The sequence below is a fragment of the Phycodurus eques genome, chromosome 3 (assembly GCF_024500275.1).
Source record: "Phycodurus eques isolate BA_2022a chromosome 3, UOR_Pequ_1.1, whole genome shotgun sequence".
NCBI classification, from domain to species: Eukaryota; Metazoa; Chordata; class Actinopteri; order Syngnathiformes; family Syngnathidae; genus Phycodurus; species Phycodurus eques.
The window spans coordinates 6,637,073-6,651,729 of NC_084527.1; the positions used below are offsets into that span (position 1 = coordinate 6,637,073).

At 42.8% G+C, this 14,657-nt stretch overlaps 1 protein-coding gene across 1 annotated transcript in view; it reads right to left on the bottom strand.

Annotated features, from left to right (window-relative positions):
• Positions 1 to 14,657, bottom strand: part of ntrk2a (neurotrophic tyrosine kinase, receptor, type 2a) — a 74,206-nt gene that overhangs the window by 45,011 nt on the left and 14,538 nt on the right. Inside the window, exons 8-12 of the mRNA XM_061671838.1 lie at positions 14,542 to 14,613; positions 13,170 to 13,418; positions 13,009 to 13,035; positions 11,483 to 11,520; positions 11,311 to 11,410 (exon numbers count right to left, since the gene is read on the bottom strand). Of these exons, the coding sequence (XP_061527822.1) occupies positions 11,311 to 11,410; positions 11,483 to 11,520; positions 13,009 to 13,035; positions 13,170 to 13,418; positions 14,542 to 14,613 (486 nt within the window). The remainder of the gene's footprint in view (positions 1 to 11,310; positions 11,411 to 11,482; positions 11,521 to 13,008; positions 13,036 to 13,169; positions 13,419 to 14,541; positions 14,614 to 14,657) is intronic.

A 14,657-nucleotide genomic window follows, 5' to 3' on the forward strand; every position in this document is an offset into this window, starting at 1 on the left:
AGACACTGTTGCAAGATGAAGCATCCAACGTGCTCATGCGCTATTTCGTCTTTTTGTTCTTCTAACACGTTACGCTGTCCAACGAAAATCCAGCATGTCCACTTTACCATACGATGACTGACTAAAGCGTGTAGCTAAACAACTAAAGAGAAAAAAGTTTGTTATGATGCCATTTAATAACCAGTCACAACTGTCTTGAGGAAAAACCGACCAGATGTCACTTTGTTTGAAAGTGTCAACAATCGTAGATTACTAAGGTCGGGTTTTGAGCAGTCGATTAACAATAAAAGGTTTATTTTCACTGATCTGAGTCTAAATTCGCCATTACCGATGTCAAATAATGTAGTGCTTTGATGACAATGCGATCTTAGTGTCACCATGTCGTTTTACCAAGCAGCGCATTGTTTGGAATGATTCAAACAACAAATTTAACATTTAATGTCCTCGCCATGGACATGGAAGTCATGTCTAATAACTCTGTATTTATATAAGAGTTGTTTTATAAGTTTGTACTGTAAAAATAACCAGTTTGTTGATGTGCAGTGGGGACAAATGTTGACCACAGCAGACTTGATGGCAAGTAGACAGAGGAGGAAAAGGTTTCCCGGAGCCGACGTTCAGGATGCTTCGACAGGTGCAGTTTATGCCGAGTACCTGCAGAACTAATTTCATGGCCATCCGGCAGTTTCATCCGGATTTACCGACTTACTGCTGTTACCGTACGGTCCAAAGACATTTCAGACGGCAGGAGTGCAAGTGAAATCAGCATCAGCCAGTATTGATCTGTTTGGAATGAATGTGTTCTCATGAGAATTTTGTCGGAAATTGCATGACAAGTTTGGGAATGGAATGAACTGCTCTGAAAACAATACAGTCGACCGTGAAAATGATGGATTTTGGCATCAAACTTATGCCCAGTGACTGGGCATAAGTTTATGGCATATTATTTTTAAGAAACCCCAAAATGTGTTGGTTAGACAAAGTATAGCGGTGGGAATCGTGATACGATATTTCCCCAACATCTACTTGTATATGATCATGAACTACACAATTCTCGAGTCACTGGAAGAAAACCACTGACTGATACGGTACGTTAGAATATCGATAGCCCCTTTCATACTATTAATAGATATGTATATCAACGTAACGTTGATACTAAAACTGAGGTTTTATTTCTTCTTTTTTCCAGGTAGCAGGAACGAAGAATGAGAGCATAAGTTGCACGGAGAACATTCCATTTTTCCGGAGGCGATACTAGTGGTTGCTTGTACAGTTACGTTCACTGACCTCAGGAGATCAAACGGCAGAGGATGAGTGGAACGCAGTGTGTGTGTCTGGGCACCTGGATGAGTCGGAGGATGGTAGGCGGGTGGTAGATGTAGGTTAATGGCCATCTACGGCCATCTGCATCCATCTGATGTGAATAATTCATCCAATGGGAGAGGCTTTTCGGCCTCAAGGTTCGCTACGATTGGTTAATGAGGTTCTCGGGCCTGGAGCTGGGCTCCTTTGCAACGATTAGAGTGTTTTCTTTTTGTTTTTGTCGAGTCGATATTTGTCAATATTCGTACTGTCCCCAATTCTTTGCCCTCTGTCTTATGTGCAAACAAGAACTCTTTCAGTCGTTCTTTTAGCCTCGCGTGTGTCCACGTCCATTAGTGTGATATCACCTCCACTGGGATGTTCACACATCCTGAAGGGAAACAACAACAACAAAAAGAATATCACAGAAACATGAACAGAAATAATAAGAATAATTAACTGTGGGGTCAGTATTGTTGAGACTATTCTATATGTATTAGTATTTGTTACGTATATGATATTCTATGGAATGGAGAAGGTTTTCAGTTAATACAGAATTTCCTCTAATACGGGGGTCCTAGATTTATGACAGTTTTGCACGTAAGTCCGAAACTATAAGTGTCGTCGTCTGTCACTAACCTACGCTGATGTAAAGTCATAATTATAGGGATTTATTTGTACGCAAAACACTTCTCGGCCGTACGTATAAATCAATCCAATGAAAATCAGTAAGTACGCCAGTAACTGAGCGCGCCTTCTTGTGTCATGTGACAACGTATTCTTACTCACGCAGCTGTGCAAAGTAGTTCATTGAGCACCTTTTGTAACCTCGAAAGGTCATGATTACAGAAAATATTTGGATGAAAAAACTTCTAAAAAGACAATGAATCTAAAACAATCCAATGAAGAACAGTAAGTCCGGCGGTAACTGAGCGTTGATGTATTGATTGCGCGGCGTTTTTCTTCACAGCAAAATGTCATATGCCGTGAATGCCTTAAACCGAGGACCCCCTGTGGTGAGTCACGTAGCTACTGTAGCCCAATTGGGGTTAGGTTAGGGAGTTAGTGTTAAGATTAGCGTTATGTTGCGAAATGAACAATAAATGCAACCTTGCGATCTATAACAGTACAACGGGATATTCTAATTTAAAAACCAATCTCGAATCCTCACCACGACGCCACCTACATTCCCTCTTCTCCATGACTGTTGCCGCTGAGGTAATGTACAGGAATAAGGAAGAACAAGCACCGAGTGTCACTGCGAGTGAGTGATAATGTCAAGTATATTTATGCGTCACTTATTCAGCAAAGGTCACCTTCTCTCTAAACGTGTTTGACAAATTCACAGCAGAGTGGCGGCGCAGTCAAGAGGATGTTTGAAACAACAATTTACTCACAGCCGGGGTGAGGTGACCTTTTAGCGCGACTGCGGTGACACAGCCTATCAACGTCACTCTGCTAAACCCACACAGACACACAGCAGAACTCCCCTTTACAGTTTTCATCCGACCAACTGCGCCACACGTTTCTTTGTTTGTTTGTTTGGTTTTTTTAAATAGCATTTTCTGCCAATTTGCAGTCTCACACCAGGCACCCGGCTCGGAGGATTAGCGCCAGCTTGACAATTTCCGACAGAGGCGGCACCAAGCGGTAGATGTGACACGTCTCAAGTTACAAATGCACTGGAAACATCAAAGGGGGGAAAACGAGACATTCAAACCCAAAAGGAACCTAAAAGCAGAAATGAGTCGCAAAGAAACGTCCAAAACCCCCAAAATTCCAACCTCATAAAATGTGTAATTCGACCATGCTTTCCAGGAATAATTGACATTAAAGTCAATCAATCGTCAGAGCACCTTAGGAGAGCTCATTTCAGCCAGCATCAAAAGGAGTAACTGTGTGTGTTTGGCTTCTGTATCCAAGTACTTTTGGAGTATTTCAGCATCATAATAGTTGCAGTTGTTTTTGTTCCAACTCCTGTGTTTGCTTGAAAGAACTCTTAGTTGGATCCTGTACTGACAAGCTTTTGTCGGAAAATGTGTTGTTGTTTTATATATATATATATATATATATATATATATACTGGCACTGGTATTGTGCATTTGAGTCCATCTGTTGTGACAAGAAAAATGCAGTTTGCTGTATGCTTGTCACTAGTTAGGATAAAAAGTTGGTTGTATTGGGTGTTTTAACATTTTACACTACATTAGTGGTTGATTTAATTTTAAGCTTTCATGACCATTAATAATGTTTAAATTATTAATGATCGATTCAATGCCCTGAGAATGGAATGACCTCGATGAATGAGAATATTAAATGTTAAAATTCAACTTAAAACACTATCTGTAGAGTTACTAAAGGGTTTTTGAAGGTCGAGGTATAAAGAGAGAAGAATGCCGCGTCTGGTGGTGTTATCATCACGTCCGGCCCTTCAGTTTGATTCCAGGCGGCGGTGCACCAATAAAAGCAGCTCCTATTTTGCCACTGTTCTCCACACACAAACAGTTTTGTGTGTGCACTAAAGCACTAAACTAAAGAGTCGCTGGAGTCAAGTGACGCCACCCACGCAATCTTTTCTCTAATTGTTTTACAAAGATTCTGCAAGGACAAATATGATTTTGTTTGCGAAGCAACAAGCAAACCATTGAGCAGTTAATCTCGGCTATGGCTAAATTATTTATGAGCAGGTGAATTCAAACTATGACCATAAACATAATGGGGTTAATATTTGACGAGGTTGCGTTTTTCCTCAATTTTTGTGTGTTGGATGAGGAGAAATATAAAACTGCAAAAATGTGGTTGACGGTATTAGGAAAGAATCTATTCCAATGCAGCGTCTGCTCAACGTGCAATTAAGGAGCATGCGCTGCGGAAATAAAGTGAAGGCGAGGTAAACTAATGGCTGACGCATCTGTCAGGAGAAGAACGCAAGGAAGAAAACAACTCCAGGCAGCTGACACTTGGCGATAAAGGACACGGCGAGACGAGCCAAAAACAACAACTTGCTCCCCGCGACTCGCTCGCGCCGGCTTTGTCATTGCTGTTTCGCAAAAACAGAGGAAAACAAAACAAGTTTACAAGGCGTATAAAAAAAATTTGTTTTTTAAAAAACCACATGCTGTCAACTGGGAAGACTTAAACTTTCAGACTTAGACGACAGGAAAAGTTCAAAAGAAAGCCACTTGAAGTTCCTACTAACGAAGCAAATTGATTTGAGATGCAGTAGTTGCCCACCCAGGCATTGTTGGCTCACTGCCCCTTAAAAATAATAATAATAATAATAAAAAGTCTTCAGTGACATTACGACCAACAATATGCCTTGTGTGGACAGATTTACCCTTATATTTCATAATTTTTATCATATGTGTGTAGTTGGAGGCCCTTACCCTGTCCACGCTACCATAGTGAAATAGCAATAGAAATATTCGAAATATATTTGTTAAACTGTACACATTTAGCTTGCTAACTGAATCATGTTGCTCAGTGAAGGTCCACCATGTGCTCATAAAGACGCTAACATTAGCCAAATGGCCACCTTGTCAGCTAGTTTATTTTAGCATTATATAAGCATATTTTACTGTTTGCTTGTTACAGGACGATGGTCTGCTTACAGTTTATTTAAAAAAAAAAATCTATTCTACTTAATATAATGAATATAATATATATTTATAATATAAAAAACGTTTTGGGGTGACATGGGGACGTTTCAAAGGCACTTTAAGGTGATGTTAAAACACACTTTACACACCCTATTTATTTTTATTTATTTTTTTTTGCCAATTTTTGAGGGGGTGGTCCTGCGCACCTAACCACGGGACCAATGTCGATTCCAACTTTCATGAGCCTTTAGTCTAAAATATATATATATATATATATATATATATATATATTCTTCTGAAAAAATAAATAAATACAAATAAATCACAAGGAGAACTCCACAAGAGGCAGAGACTCCGCCACAGCATTTTCTAAATACTTCAAACCACGGTTAGACAATCTTTTCGGTGTCCTGTCCCTTTAAGGAATAACTGCCAGACTGTAATTTAACAATCTCAGGTTGCATCAGAGATATGATGCTTGTCTTGCATCGCAAAGTCTTTGGCATGTGTAGCAAAGCCAGAGTTCAGGTTCAACTATTCTGCAGCAAGAAATGCAGTCATTTCCTCATAGTGGGACATAACAGATGATCCATTGGGGTTGAGAACAGGTGAGCATCTGCTTGTTGTTTGCCTCGGAATGAGCAAAGCGTGTAAATATTCCAAAGTAATACATAACAGATTTGGCTTGACATTTGCGCTTGCCCCTCGCGTCTCACATTCTCAGTAGGAATACACAAATTGTGATGTCTGATGCTCGGTTGCCAGTCATAAACGGATGGAGTGAATAATCTTGTGTTTTTTTTTTGTTTTTTTTATCCCCCTCCGATGACTCACTGGGTAGCCAAGAGCAGCAAACGGGGCCGAGAAGATTTTCGGTAACGAACGCGGCGGCTTTGCTGTCCTTCGTTGGCACTCGGGTCCTCCCCAGGTGACGTTTCATGCCTTGACGTCTGCTCGTCTGATTCACTCCTCGCCACGCTGCGCTCGCGATAATGACTTCCTCTTCGGCGATGGCGGGGGATGCGTGTTGCCGTGGCGACCGCATGCAACGAGGTAACAGGAGGCGACTGAGTCAGCGACGCACAAAGTCTACGGGGTTCGTTGTCGGGGTTGCCCGATCTCCTCTGGCCCATCAGATAAAGGACGGCTGTCAACGTCACTGTTATGTTGCAAAACAAACGAAGCCTTTTTCAAAGTTTAAACATCTATAAAGAAAGTTTTGAAGACGTGGCCGTAACGACGGCGCTGTGAAGAAGATTTCATATTTTTCTCTCTTATTCTTACATATGGGAAAAATGTTTTGGAGTTTGAACAACTTGGAAGTCAACAGTGTCACAGAACTGCGAGTGTACAACGTTGGTGTTCGCACTGTATTTTTGTGATCATTATGCAGTATTGGCCGCCAGCATCCTCTCGGTTAGCCGCTGATGCCAGTGGATGGCAAAACAAATACCGGCCTTTAACTTGGCCCCAGGCCGTGAACAAAGACGTGAGAGGTGAAACCAAGTGACCCTTCTCCGAAGTCTTTAAGAACGTGTCCCACACGCAGCATGAACACGTGGCAGGAAAAAAAAAAAACTAAATGTAAATCATGCATCATTTGGCCCTCTATCACTTCTATTTTACGTCATGAAGTCTCCATCTTTCAACACTTATCGTTAGCCTGTCAGTCATTGATGTTCGTCGACGCACGCGCACGGAGAGATGCTTACCTTAGCATTAGCCAATGAGGAGGGGGCGTGGCCAAGTTGAGAGACGCATCCCGACCGGCGTGCAATCAATCGATCAATCAATACAACTATCTGGTAGAGTGCTATCCCCAATCACTCAGTACTGCTGCTGCCACCACGCGCGCGCACGCACACGCACACACACACACACACACACACACACTCCTTGCTGACAAAATCTACAGCACAAAGTCAAGAGCCACACTAAATGATATTGGCACTCATCTTTGGCCAATGCTTAGCCACATTTAGAGAAGCAGCATGGCGCCATTTGTGTGCGCGTGCGCGCTCTCCTTGGCCGTCCCGCATCTTGCGCGACAAGGTCTCGATCGATCGCTAAAGCCTCATTATCAAAGCGCCTTATCGAGGCGTCGTTCACCGGCCTCCCGAAAGAAAGAAAGAAAGAAAGAAAGAAAGAAAGAAAGAAAGAAGAAAGAAAGAAAGAAAAAGCCACGTCGACGCAAATGCTGTCTGGCAGCGGCGACGTTTACGCAGCGACCGGGAGGGACTTTGAACGCCTCGGTATTGCATAGTGCGATGCCGTTGCCGTATGAACACGATGAGTGCCTCCGAGCGCAAATACTGCAGTCGATAGACTCACGTCATGAATTTAAATGAGCGGTGGTGAATTCGATCGCCATGTTGAGGACTTTCCCATACATACACAGTCACCAAATATTCCCGCCGTGTTGCCAATGTTCCCGAGAACACAAAATTAGGTCACCGGTAGTAGTCTAGCTGACATTTTGGTTCGAAGCGGACATCCATCCATCCATTGTCTGAGCCGCTTCTCCTCACTAGGGTCACGGGCGTGCTGGAGCCTATCCCAGCTGTCATCGGGCAGGAGGCGGGGTACACCCTGAACTGGTTGTCAGCCAATCGCACGGCACATACAAACAGACAACCATTTGCACTCACAGTCACACCTACGGGCAATTTAGAGTCTCCAATTTATGCATGTTTTTTGGGACGTGGGAGGAAACCGGAGTGCCCGGAGAAAAGCCACGCAGGCACGGGGAGAACATGCAAACTCCACACAGTCGGGGCCGGGGATTGAACCCGGGTCCTCAGAACTGTGAGGCTGACGCTCTAACCAGTCGGCCGCCCGAAGCGGACATTTGAGGTGTTATTCAATCCATCCATTTTCCATACCGTTTCTTGTCATTAGTGTCACGGGTGTGCTGGAGCGGCGGGATGCACCCTGGAATGGACACCGGCCAATCACACGGCACAGATTAAAAACGGAGACAAACAAACATGCGGACAAGCGCTATCAAAAAATGGACGGCTGGATAGCACAAGGCTCAAGGCCACTGCCATCGACAAACCGTAGCTGACTCGTCTGCCGGGAGAGGAAGCGTTAGGAGGAGGCGGGTGTGCCGAGCACGCGCAGTAGCACCTTCTGGCCTACAGTGGAGTCGGGCTGACCTTGAGGGTGTCACGTCGATCGATCGAGACTCGGACAGGTTCTCCAAACGAGGAGAAAGCCGAAACGTCCGCTAATGATGAATCATTGATGGCGTGCGGACAGCGCGAGACTTTCTCTTCACGTCCACTTCAGCATTCGCTCTCGCTTTCTCTCCACGTCCCGTTGGCCCTGCAACTTCACTTTCTATCGCTTGTCTTTTTGCCGTCCGTTTTTTTGACCGTCTCGGTTCTCCATCGCAACTCGCACGACGCGATTTGGATCCAGAGCACGGGCAGTCGATCGTTAATTTCGATCATTCGAAATCTTAAAGGGCAACTCGAGCCACAACAATTTGTATGTCATACAGGGACGTCTCGGCAAATTAGAATAGTGTCAAAAGCTTCATTTAATTAGGTAGTTTGATTCAAAAAGTAAAACTTATTATAGAGATTCACTACACACACACAGAGTGAAATTATGATTTTTTTTTTTCAATATATATGCATCATTTTGATTATAGCTTACTGCAAACAAAAAAATCCACCATCTCTAAAAACTAGAATATCACGTTAAAAAAATAAATAAACATTTTTAAAATAAAATCAAGAAACAATGGAAATTATTTTTTTAATGTAGATATTAGGCAGGTTTTCCCAAGTGTTTAATGAATGTATAAAATGTATGAGTACTGAAATTGACCTTTCTGGCATATTCTAATTTATTGAGATGTACCTGTATTTTAAATCTGCATATCTTCTTTATCAACTGCTGTTTATGTAAAAAGACACCGGAAGAAAAGACCAAACGTACTTAAATCGAACATGTACATGTATTGAACATGATTTAAATGTGTTCACAAATATGATTATTTTTTAGGAAAAGATGGGAAAATTCCATCATTTTACCACATTTGAAGCACATGCAGTTTTTATTTTTTTTAATTTTGTTTTAGTGTACCAAGTACAGTATGGGTCAGACACACATCCAACGTGAAATTGAATTGGTTATTTGTGAAAATCGCATCAAGCCATTCAGAAATCGTATCGTGACAATTCGGATAAACTGTCATGTCAAAGCCAAACGGTAAGCAGAGCTGCGGTGTTAACACGGATTAGCACTGGCTAAGAGTTACAGCCTCGAATGTTTGTTGGGAAGTGATTATTCCCAATGTTTCCTTTGCACCGGAACAGACTGCGCTGGACTTGAGCAGTTCCACGGCACCTCGGTGGATGAGACTTTTGCAACCATCTGCCATAACACACAGACACGCTCGCGCCACATCAACAACAACATTACTGTGAGGCAATAAAAAGGACCAGCCAGGTGTGTCAAGAATCGGGCATAGCGTGAGAAGAAACCCGCTACCAAATGTTGCCCATTTGTTATGGATGAGAGATAACGTCACACTTATGAATTATGTAAACATCAGCGCCAACAGCGACATGGTTCACACGCACACACACATAGGGGGTTTTTCTCACACAGTACACATCTGTACAGAACACGCGGCCCCGCACACATTCCCAACTTGACTGCCATCAATGGGTTAGGTTATGTAATCATGCTCAGTTTAAATTGACACTTTCAGAGAGCTGCTAATTTGTTTATCCTTCTGGTGGTAATTTGCTATATTTGTGTCACAATTGCGCATCATTTTTTTTTTGCTGGAAATTGAAATTCTGCTTCCTCGCTGGGACTCAACTCAACCCACAGTACGGGAAACCCTAGTCTGTACCGAACAATACGCCTCGACAGTGTAATTATTAAAAACAACGACAAGGAAGCTGTAAGGTCTTAAAGAGGCCACATTTGTAACCCCCTGGTGAAAGAAGACGACCCCTAAAAAACACAAACGCACAAAGAGCTCATGGCGCATGTGTCACGGTTGCCGCCTCTCCCCGGAGGGCCATGAATCAATCACTGCCAAAATACTGCACTTCAACTGTCAGAACGGCCGGACTCCAGCGCACGCCGTTTATTTGAAATAGTGTTGAAGGGTTACGCAGTGTGTAAAGACTATGTATAGCCCTAAAAGTTCATGTGGAAAACACAACACATGCATGTTATGTGCAGCAGTTATGGTTAGTTTGCAAAGAATGAGAAAGCCAAGCAAAGATATTAGCCAAATCTGCACAGCAGATCACATTAGAAGGACTCAAACGGTCATTGACAGCCATTCTCAAGACATCAGTAAAGTTGAGAGGGAAGAAATAAGAAACGGGCTCCTCAGTGGATGCCACCACCTGGACTGGATGGATTCATGGACGCACAGCCTGGTTTTGATCATTTGTATTAACATTGTGTTACTCTACAAACGCATGGGTGAAAATTACAGTGGAACCTCTAAGAATGGAAGTCACTTTTTAAAAAAAAAATAAAAAAAAATTAATAACGCACATCCAAGTATTCAGTTCTGGGATGAAAAAAAATATGATCTGCGTCACATTTTTTTGTTTTTTTTTTTAAGTCTCTTCATTTACACAAGTAGAGAAAGAAATGAATACAAGAACCTAACGTAATGCAAACTAACGCAGCATACCGTAACGCAAAATACCGTAACAGAACCTAATACAAACTTAACGCAGCATACCGTAACGCAATTTACTGTAACGCAACTTGACATAATGTAAATTACTGCAACGCAATATACTGTAACATACCGTAACGTAATGCACTCCGCCGTAACTCAACCTTCTGTAATGCAACATGCAATGTACCGCAACGGATCACACCTTAACGCAACACACGTTAAAGCAACATACCGTGACACAACTTAATGTACAGTAGGCTCATGCAAAGTAGATAACGCAAGGCAACGTACCACATAATGCAAAGCCCAGTACCGCGACACACCTAATGCAATGCACCAAAACGCATTGTAATGCAAATGTGACGCAATTTAACACTGCAGAACGTAACGTAACACAATGGACCGAAACGTAATTACTCAGGAACGCAATACACCACAAGGCAAAGCAAGGCATCGTAACACAACATAACGGAGTGCAAAGTTACATAAAGCGACTTGCTCAAAGCAACGTAACTTCTAGTGTATATGAAATGATTGCTAAATACACCTCTCAGAGGCGACGTGTCTTGTTTTTGCGACAACGTGTTATATTTCTTAGAGAAGGTCCCACTTCACAATAAATAGAACTTCTTGGGGTATCACCCTGCGGGATAGCTGATATATTGCGTCTTCATGAAGCCATCCATTGTACACAACAAACAATTCTTCTCATGTCGTCGCCAAACACCAGCGCGGACTTACCTTTGATGCCGAACTTGGAGTTGCCCCCGAACTTGAGGATGGCCAACATAATCAGGAAACCGAAGAAGGCAACGGCGGCAATCCCCACCACCACGTACACCTGCAGGGAGGACAAAATTTAGCAATATTTGTCAAGTGCACGGGCTGGATGGAAGGCTGATTGAAGACTTACGGCGACTCTGTCCTCTGGTGGGTCCGCAGTGGGGCCATCTGTTCAAGAAGAAAACAATCTGTTAAACAAGTGAACGACCGTAGGATTCTGCCCTTATTTTACACAACACCGTAAGTGTAGCACAAAAAAAAAAAAATGACATTTGTAGCAAGTACCTATGGGGAAGTCTGCAGCCAAGAGAAGGCGAGGTTAAGAAGCAGCAAGAGAGAGACAGAAAAACAAATTAGACCGCAAAAAAGTCAACACATTTCAAGAGTCTTTTCCTTGACATGCAGCTTACAAATGATGTCAATTATCATGCATTGAAGCGCCAAAATACAATGTTTGACCACAGAAAGACAACAATGGCTCACATGAAGCATGCAAAGATCAAATACAGAAATATATATATATATATATATATATATATATATATATATATATATAAAATAAAATGGGGCCACAGTGAGGGCATGAGATACACGAGCGTGCGCTGTGTTCCCGGCTGCAAGGTTGTGTAAATAGGCAACGCACCCTCACCAAAATGAGGACGAAAACGACACATAACACAAACAAATGAACAATGAGGCACGAAGGAAACAAAAAAAAAGGGGGGGGGGGGGGGGGGAAATAAAGTTACATGGGGAAAAAAATATTACAACCTTAGTCATCTTTTAAATGTCATGTTTTTTTTGTTTTTTTTACATATTACAACGAATCAAGTTGTAAAAAAATGACTTTCCTCATGAAATTATAGCTTTGTTTCGAGAAAATGTTTTTGCGTAATACTTTAGCAAAAAATATGTAAATTGATAAGAAAATATGTAATTTTATGAGAATAAAGTCATAATGTTATAGTCGTGCAAAAACATAGAAGACGACATAATACGAAAGAACATTACATTTTTTTTTTTTATTTTTTTTTTTTAAAGTCAGAGGACAGAATTTGTAACAAAGCCAAATGCTGTACAATTGATATAAAAAGTCTACACACCCCTGTTCAAATGCCAGGTTTTGGTGATATAAAGAAAAAAAATGTACCAAAATAAATTATTTAAAATCTTTTTTGCACCATTAATGTGAACTACAACCTGTACAACTCAATTGAATTATTAGTATTATTATTTTTATCTTTTAGAAAGGGGCAGTAAAAATAAGTCAATGTGATTTCACAAGTGTGCACACCCTTTTATAAATGGGATGTGGCTTTGTTCAGAATGAACCAATCACATTCAAACTCATGTTAAGTGGGATTCTGCACAAACTTGCCACCATTTAAAGTGCCTCTAATTAACCCCAAATAAAGTTAAGATATTGCGGTTGCCTTTTCCCAACATTTATTTTTGTACTATTTCTAGCAGAAGGGGTGTTTTGTGCCAAGTTTTATTTTGAACTGTTAATAATTCCTATAAAGCCAGGTCAAGCTTAAGAAAATCAGCCCCAAAGACTTTTTAGTTTTGGAATGATGACAGACTCCTGAAACAGTTTTTTCTCTTTTCTAACATTACAACTTTATTCAAACATTTGCATTTTCACATTTCACTCACCGTAGTAGTAGGATTCTTTCTCAGTTCCTGCTAGAGTACAATAAAAAAAGATTGAAACACTTGAAAGTTAGATCAATGGACGAGTAAAGACAAGGCCTGACAGGAAGGCTTTTTTTTTTTTTTTCTCTGCAGAATTCAAATGTGGTGTGCGCCATAATGACCTGTCAAGTGTGACTCCTCACCGTCCCAGGGTTTGCGCATGAAGTGGGCCTCGACCCGCTTCCGGTCTGTTCCGTACTCGTTCTTGGCCACAAGCGTGTAGAGGCCGTTGTTGAGGTGCGTGGGGCTGTCCAGCTGCAGACAGCCGTGATACTCGCGCTCCGTCACGTCATAGATCATGGTCTTGATGAATTTGTCCTCGGTCACTGCTTTGTCGTTCAGAAACCACTGCATCTGAGGTTCTGGGTTGCCTGGTAAACACATAGATTCAGTTTTACCTTCTTAAAATCAGTCTTGCATCAGTTATAGATTATTTGTTGTTTGGCCTACTAGAACCTCTCACTATCACTGACATTTTTTTGAAACATTTCATCACATTACAACTTTATTCTTGGAAAATTAGGACTCTCTCATGTTACTAGGACTTTTGTCCATGGTCAAATACAACAATAGTCTCCGAAAATGGTGCTATATTTTAAAGAAGGGTGAGTTTATTGTAATCCAGTATGAAAAAAAAAAACATACAATACCCTTCCCATGGGCTCACCACCTGAGGGAGGGGCCATAAGGGTCAGGTGCGGTGTGAGCTGGGTGGCGACCCAAGTCAGGGATCTTGGCGATCCGATCCCCAGCTCGAGAAGCTGGCTCAAGGGATGTGGAATGTCACCTCTCTGGCAGGGAAGGAGCCCGAGCTGGTGTGTGAGGTCGAGAAGTTCCAACTATATAGAGTTTTTCTCTCCTCCGCACACAGGTTGGGCTCTGGTACCAGTCCTCTCGAGAGGGGTTGGACTCCCTTCCACTATGGAGTTGCCCACGGTGACAGGCGCCAAGCAGGTGTGTGTATACTTATTGCCCCCCCGGCTCGGCGCCTGCACGTTGGGGTGCACCCCGGTGGACAAGAGGGTAGCTTCCCTCCGCCTTCGGGTGGGGGGGACGGGTCCTGACTGTTATTTGTGCCTATGCACCAAACAGCAGTTCAGAGTACCCACCCTTTTTGGAGTCCTTAGAGGGGGTGCTGGAGAGCGCTCCCGCTTGGGACTCCATCGTTCTGCTGGGGGGAGTCCAATGCTCACGCGGGCAATGACAGTCTGATTAGGATGCCTCCTGGGCTCCTTCCTGGTGAGGTTTTCTGGCCATGTCCCACCGGGAGGAGACCCCGGGGATGACCTAGGACACGTTGGAAAGACCATGTCTTCCCAGCTGGCCTGGGGATCCCCCCCCCCCGGAAGAGCTGGATGAAGTGGCTGGGGAGATGGAAGTGTGGGCGTCCCTGTAAAGCTACTGCCCCGTGACCCGACCTCAGATAAGCGGAAGAAAATGGATGGATGGAGGAACATACGATACATGAAGAGCAAGAATCTAACCCCATCTTACCTGCCACACTAAAGGGGATGCACCAGTGGTGGTCCGGGATAGCGTCACTCAACTTGGTGATATTGGGAGGAACTAGGGAGATTAGCGGCAGCGGACACAGACACAGACACACACAC